Source organism: Octopus bimaculoides, chromosome 2 (genome assembly GCF_001194135.2).
Source record: "Octopus bimaculoides isolate UCB-OBI-ISO-001 chromosome 2, ASM119413v2, whole genome shotgun sequence".
Taxonomy (NCBI): Eukaryota; Metazoa; Mollusca; class Cephalopoda; order Octopoda; family Octopodidae; genus Octopus; species Octopus bimaculoides.
Window position 1 is genome coordinate 184006420 of NC_068982.1, and position 8289 is coordinate 184014708.

General features: G+C 41.2%; 1 protein-coding gene across 1 annotated transcript in view; it reads right to left on the minus strand.

Annotated features, from left to right (window-relative positions):
• Positions 1 to 6: 6 nt before the first annotated feature.
• LOC106883880 (general transcription factor IIE subunit 1) overlaps positions 7 to 8289 on the minus strand; it is a 48879-nt gene continuing 40596 nt past the window's right edge. Inside the window, exon 5 of the mRNA XM_014935021.2 lies at positions 7 to 245. Coding sequence (XP_014790507.1) covers positions 67 to 245 — 179 coding nt within the window. The 3' untranslated portion in view covers positions 7 to 66. The remainder of the gene's footprint in view (positions 246 to 8289) is intronic.

The window sequence follows — 8289 nt, forward strand, 5'->3', positions numbered from 1 at the left end:
ACCAACAACCATCCCGTAGTCCCTAGAGGCCCCCAAAAAAAACCCACTCGTCCATTGCTGTGGTTCTCATTCATAGAGATGTTGATAAAGCTCTTGTCCGAGTCGGATATAATTCTCTTTCTCTTCAGCTGTCATTTGGGTCACCATGTTGTCAGTAACTTCATGTAGAGGAATACGCATGTCTCCGATGGAAACCATGGGCACCTCCTCTTCTTCCTCCTCTCCACTGTCCATCTCCTCCACACCTACAATACAAGACAACAACAAAAATTACTCAATAAAAACATTTCAAATTCAATACCAAAATAACAAAGATATTTCTTTTTATTCATGCACAGACACAGGCGTGACTGTGTGGTAAGAAGCTTGCTTATCAACCACATAGTTCCAGGTTCAGTCTCACTGTGTGGCACCTTGGGCATGTGTCTTCTACTATAGCCTCGGGCCGACCAAAGCCTTGTGAGTGGATTTGGTAGATGGAAACTGAAAGAAGCCTTTTATATATATATCTATGTGTGTGTGTTTTTGTGTCTGTGTTTGCCCCACCCCCACCGCTTGACAACCAGTGTTGATGTGTTTGAGTCCCTGTAATTTAGCAGTTCCGCAAAAATGACTGATAGAATAAGTACAAGGCTATAAAAAAAAATAAGCACTGGGGTCAATTCATTCATGCAACTAAAAAAATTCAAGGCTGTGCCCCAGTATGGCCAAAGTCTAATGAGTGAAACAAGTAAAAGATTAAAGATAAAAAAATAAATGCTAAGCAAAGCAAATAAGATCATGTAATTTCCAAGCTTTCCTCAAAGACCTTAAAAGCATATCAGATGATTTGGTTCCTGCTAAGATCTGAACCCAGGTCAAGCACCTTGCCATACTGCAAACATCACAAAATCAAATTAAAATAAGAGGTAGAATGCTTACAAAATACATTCATAGGGTCAGTATATGATCCCAATCAATAATGGATTTGCATTATATTTCTTTTATCTTACTAATTATATCTTAAATACATTTAATAATAGCATTTTTAATTACTAGTTTCATTTGTAATTACTACTGACATTTATATTTTATGTCACCAACACCTTTCCTTTTTTTTAATGGCAATAAACAGGAGAAAAACTACAATACCAGATGTAGGATATAGGTTATTCAATTTGGTTAGCTCAAACCAAACTGATTAAAACTAGGAAGTGTCCATATGTGCATCAGCACCCGTTTTGTCAATCAATCATTTGTTTTGTAAAATGGTTGACTAACGAAACAGATGTTACTGTATATATGGAAAACTCGAATTTCAATTGGGTTGATTTCAGTTAATCAAATTAACTCCATATAAATGGATCAGAGATGAAAGACATACTGGAGGAAGAGGACATAGACGCTGAAATAGCTACAAAACTGGCAATAGATCCTAAGATACAAAGCTTTGGTTGGCCCGAGGCTATAGTAGAAGACACTTGCCCAAGGTGCCATGCAGTGGGACTGAATCCGGGACCATGTGGTTGGTAAGCAAGCTACTTACCACACAGCCACTCCTGCGGTTATATATATACTGGTGCTCCTGCACCTATATATATATATATATATATATATTAAAATTATATTTTAGGGTATCTAAGAGATACCGCCATGCTGAAAATAGCATACAAATCTTGACTCTAAACCACACTAAAATGTTCATATACCACACAGGAGTGAAGATGAAGAAAACAAAATAAACTAGCAAAAATTACTGGATAATTCCAGATCTTGGAGTTCTGGCTTTGCATTAGAAATGCTGTGCTCCAGCATGGCTAGAAAAAGTATAAAAAATATACAACATCCGAGTGCGAGGTGATGTTAAATGTGTAATACATACAACATGTGTATGTACACACACATACGCTTACTGCAATGTAGATACTCACACATGAACACAGATATACATATATAGGTACAAACACACACTACAGTCTATACACATACACACAGAGGCATGTATTGGTACAAAATGCACATTGTAATATAGACACACACACACACACACACACAGACATACAATGGCACCAAACACACTCTACAGTAAACAGACACAGACACAAGGTGCCAAACACACACACACACACATACAATAGCATCAAACGCACTCTACAGTATACAGACACACACACAAACACAAGGTACTAAACACACACACACACACACACACAATGGCATCAAACGCTCTACAATATACAGACACACACACAAACATAAGGTACCAAACATACACACACACATATACAATGGTACCAAACACACATTATAGTATACAGACACACGCACGAACACAAGGTACCAAACACACACACACACATACTACAGTACAGACTCACACATGCATACACATCTTAAACCCAACACACACACAACAAAAAAAGGATTGAGTTGGCCAATAACAAATTGTTCTATCATCACCATCATCACCATCATTGTCATCATCATCATCATCATCATCATAATCACCACTATCATCATCATCATCTTAATCAACCTATAAAGCCATGACCATCACTACTATAGTTGTCAATTGCTAATGACCATCACCAACATCATCATAAATCCTTACAGCTATGACTACCATCATCATCATTGTCATCATCGTCGTCATCATCATCATCATGTTCGTCTTCATCCCCCTACAGCCATGCCCACCACAACCACATAATCACCACTACCACATCAACCACAGCCGCCACATCAATAACCACAACCACCACATACCTGTCCATCAAATTACACAGATGGTTACATACGAGGGATCAAAGGATGAAAGAAAGTGAAGGGGGGAAGTAGGCTCACCCCCCCCACACACACACACACACACAAACACACTAACTGTCAAAACAGATTACAAAGCTGAACCCTTTTTTTAAGGTCCACTGGACCAGAACAGCAGTGGTGATGGTGATGGTGGTGATGATGTTGGTGGTGGTGGTGGTGGGGATGAGGTGAGGGAGTAATGCCGGCAGAAACAGACACATCATTGTGTTTTAGCAGTTTTGATGTGGATTGCATATGTTCAATGTTGTGCTTCATTGGCTGAAGATTCTACCACACACACACACACACACACCACACCACGCATGCACAAAAACACACACACACAACTGCATTATGGTGGAAGTGCATAGAGTCTAATACATATTAGTTTATGTGAATTAAACAGGGACAGCATCCCCTCCTGAGCCATGGTTTTTGTTCCATCAGCTATCTGGGTGACTGTATATGTCAGTAGGTTAGAAAAGAAAAGAATTTAATGTCTCTGGTTGGTGGAGACGGTCAGCAATTGTTCCTCGTGCATTGGTCGGGCAGGGACTGGGAGTTGATCCTGATTGAAATTCCCCAATATTTCAATGGGGACCCATCACACCCATCCCTTATCCATAACAGATAGTAGCCTATATCTACATCAATTTACACAGCCTAGAGTCATTTAGTTCTTTTCTTTGAGTGAATGGATGGATGGAGAGATGTAGATACATCTGTACGGTATGCTGCATACATACATAGACATACATAATTATGTTGGTTTCCAATTTTGGCACAAGACCAGTAGTTTCGGGAGGAGGGGCAAGTCTAGTAAATTGACCCCAGTGCTCAACTGGTATTTATTTTATCGACCCTGAAGGGATGAAAGGCAAAGTTAACCTTGGTGGAATTTGAACTCAGAACACAGAGATGGATGAACTGCTGCTATATACGATGGGCTTCTTTCAGTTTCCACCTACCAAATCCACCTACAAGGCTTTGGTCAGCCCGAGGCTATAGTAGAAGACACTTGCCCAAGCTGCCACACAGTGGGACTGAACCCGGAACCATGAGGTTGGTAAGCAAGCTACTTAGCACACATGCAACTCCTTCACAATGTTCACGGCGAAGAAAAGGAAATGATGCAAAAACATACTCATAGCAATCACAACAACTATGTTTGCTGAATAGAAAGATACAATAGCAGTGGTGTTTATGTTTAACTTGTTCCAGTCATTGGACAGCAGCCATGCTGGGGCACCACTTTGGAGAGTTTTAGCTGAACTAATCATCCCCAGTACCTTTTTTGTTAATTCTGCTACTTATTCTATTTACCTCTTTTGCTGAACCACTAAGTTACAGGGATGGAAGAAAAACAGCACCAGTTGTAAAGTAGTGGTAGGGGGGGGGATCAAACACAGACATAAAGACACACACACATACAAATGTGTGTGTGTGTGTGGCGGGCTTCCACACAGTTTCTTATTTCTTTATTGCCCACAAGGGGCTAAACATAGAGGGGACAAACAAGGACAGACAAAGGGATTAAGTCGATTATACCGACCCCAGTGTGTAACTGGTACTTATTTAATCGACCCTGAAAGGATGAAAGGCAAAGTCGACCTCGGTGGAATTTGAACGTAACGGCAGACGAAATACAGCTAAGCATTTCGCCCGGCGTGCTAACATTTCTGCCAGCTCGCTTCAACACAGTTTCTATCTTCTGAAGTCACTCACAAGGCACTGATCGACCTAGGGGCTACAGTGGAAGACACTTGCCCAAGGTGCCATGCAATGAGACTGAACCTGAAACCACAGGACTGCAAAATAATCTTCTTAACCACACAGTCAAGCTGGCAAACCAATATATCTGATGCATCATGGGTTGTACCAGCCCTACATGGGCCACCAGTCTAACCATAACAAAAACAAACCAAAACATACTATCAAGAAGAAAATACAACATAACTCAGTCCACAGTATATTAGCTTGTACACAGACCACACCCTCATACCATCTCAAGTAGCGAACAAAAGTACTACAACTGAAAGAGCATCTGGATACGAGAGAGGACACGGATGGTTGCTGCTGCAGTAAGCTTCAATGAACACAATCATGCCCCCACCCAGCACTACTACTACTGCTACTGCTACTACTATTTCACAATTCCCACTCTGCCCAGACAAACATAAAAACCACATGCACATAGAAATAGCAGCAGCAACATCACTGGCCTCACTTCCCTTTCCAACCTTACACACACACAGTCCCAGGATGCACACTACCAGCATTATGTGCAGAGAAACAGCAACTGTTGTACTCTGACCATGTCCACCTTGCCTATCTGTGCTGTGGGTGGCCTGAGGGCAATATGTGCAAACCATCAAACGGTATATCCATAAAATTCGTCACCACATGCTTGAATGTGCAGTACTGTTGTCAACTGGACCAGTAATTCTCAACCATTTTTTATCTATGGCGCCCTTTGATTCCTATTTTATTCTACTGGACCCACATACCCATTCATCATCATCATCATCATCATCATCATCATCATCATAAAACATCTGCTTTCCATGCTGGCATGGGTTAGATGGCTTGACTGGAACTGGTAAGCTGGAGGGCTGCACCAGGTTCCAGTTTGAATTTGGCTTGGTTATTACATGGCTGAATGCCCTTCCTAACACCAACCATCCCGAGAGTGTAGTGGATGCCTTTTATGTATCACCAACATGGGTGCTTTTACATGTCGCCAGCACAAGTGCTTTTATGTGTCACTGACACAGAAGCCATTACATATCATCGGCACCGGCCACAACTACGATTTCAATCATCATTATTTAACGTCTACTTTCCATGCTGGCATGGGTTGGACCATTTGACTGAGGACTGGTAAGCCAGGAGGCTACACCAGGCTCCAGTCCGATCTGGCAAGGTTTCTACAGCTGGATGCCCTTCCTAATGCCAACCACTCCGAGAGTGAAGTGGGTGCTTTTTACATGCTACTAGCACAGGGGCCAGTCAGCAACACTGGCATCAAACATGCTCAAATAGTGCTTTTTATGTGCCATCGATATAGGAGCCAGTCTTGTTTAAAAATAACCCCTTTATAATATTATAATTAAATATCATTAAGAATTGTATAAAAGATTGTTAAAATATTTCGTGAACTGTTGAAATATAACACACATATAGACTTAAACCAGGGGTTTTCAAACTTTTTGACTTGCGGACCCCTTTATATTTCAGGCTTTACCTTAGGGACCCCCTTATAAACGCTTATGAAATTTATACATAAATATTTGCTTAAAATAACATATATTTTTACATTTATTTATTTAATAGTATTTAACAAATAGGTTTATTGTTAATTAAAAGATTTCGATTAAAAAACATATATAAAATCAAATTGCTCATAAAAAGTATTTGCTGTCCACGGACCCCCTGTGGTCCGTGGACCACAGTTTGAAAACCTCTGACTTAAACAACAAAATTTATATGGGGCCCTAAGGGTCATGTGGACCCCAGTTGAGAACCTCTGAGTTAGACAGGGACATGGCATATATGGGAAGATGGATCTGAGGATTATGCCTTATAGTTTAGTAACAATGTACCATAGGACAGTTTGATCAGGACTAACCTGCGGCACAACAGCAGCAGCAGCAACAACAACAACCTGAGCCCCATAGGACTTCAAGTCACCCAACTGACAGAAGTTTCACCAGTTCTATACCAGCTCATGAAAGGCTCCCCTTTGACCCCCTCCAGTTCTCCTAGGCATGTCAATCTACATCCCTCACACAGCCAAAACCCATAATCAGGAAATACTTCAATCTTGATCACCTGATCACCATTTAAAAAAGATTGAGACACACAATGAAAGCTAATAGGTGCAACCGTTGCTGTGTGGTTAAGAAGCTTGCTTCCCAGCCATATGGTCTTAGGTTCAGTCCCACTGTGCAGCATCTTGGGCAAGTGCCTTCTGCTATAGCCCTAGGACAACCAAACCCTTATGAGTGGATTGACAGACAGAAACTAAAAGAAGCCCATTGTGTGTGTGTATGTGTGTGTGTGTGTGTCCTTGTCTAGCCATCACATGTTGGTTGTAAATGAGCATCCCCATCATATAAATGAGATTGTTCGTTTCCAGTCTTCTATAAAAGGACAATGTCTAGCCATGGCAAATATTATCTTGCTTGGAAACAGGTGAGGATTTGGTGACATAGAAAATCTGCCTCAACAAATTTCTGTCAAACTTATGCAAGCATGGGAAAGTGGTTGTTACACGACAGCGAATGGATGAAGTACTAGCCACAAATAATAGATGGCACTGTTGTTAGACACACGAAAATCCTGGAATACAAGGCCACCTGATCGATTACCAAAGATTCACTCACCAACATGATACAAGAGAAGCTTCCCTATTGGTTCAGCATGAGCCAATAGGGAAGATTCTATGGGGTCACTCACATAGCTAGAAATAGTAACAGAGTATCCCTCTATTAAATTTCACCCTACTATCCTAAAAAAAAAGAAAAAGACACAGAGGAGAGCATTGTCTCTAGTGCAGTATGTTTGAAATAATATCAATTTCAAATTTTGGCTCAAGGCCAGCAATTTCAGAGGAGGTGGGGGTGAGTCGATTACATCAACCCCAGTGCAAAGTTGATCTCAGCAGAATTTGAACTCAGAACATGAAGACCGGCAAAAATGCTACTGAGCATTTTGCTCAGCATGCTAATGATTCTGCCAGTTTAATGTTTGAAGTAATATCTAAATAACCTTATTTCATCTGTCTTTATGTTCTGAGTTCAAATTCCACCGAGGTCAATAAATTAAGTACCAATTGCATGCCAGGGCCAATCTAATTGACTGGCCCCCCGCTCCCCCAAAATTTTGGGCCTTGTACCTAGAGTAGAAAAGGATATTCTGCAATAACTTTAATGTTTAAAGTAACATCAAGACAGTTATAGCTGGGCTAAACATTATCGCCTACTGGTACACGACCATGCTGTGTCTTCTCTTGGCCTCTTCTACTGCTACAAAGGTATCTGTTCCTCCTGAGAGAAGCAACTCTATATCTCTACCTCCTCCTGTCACTCTTCTCTATCTCTCTCTTCTTGTCACCTTTCCATTTCTCCTTCCCTTCCTCTTCCTGTCACCGCTTCTTGTGTATTTCCTCCTCATGTCACTTCTGTATCTCCTCCTTCAATCCAACACTAAGAACTAGCCCCTCCCCCAATCCTTGGCCGGGTGAAATGCTTAGCAGTATTTCGTCTGCCGCTACGTTCTGAGTTCAAATTCCGCCGAGGTCGACTTTGCCTTTCATCCTTTCGGGGTCGATAAATTAAGTACCAGTTACGCACTGGGGTCGATGTAATCGACTTAATCCCTTTGTCTGTCCTTGATTGTCCCCTCTATGTTTAGCCCCTTGTGGGCAATAGAAAAATTTATTTTTTTTAAATCCTTGGCCCACATCACAACATCACCACACTATACACCAACACATCTCACCTC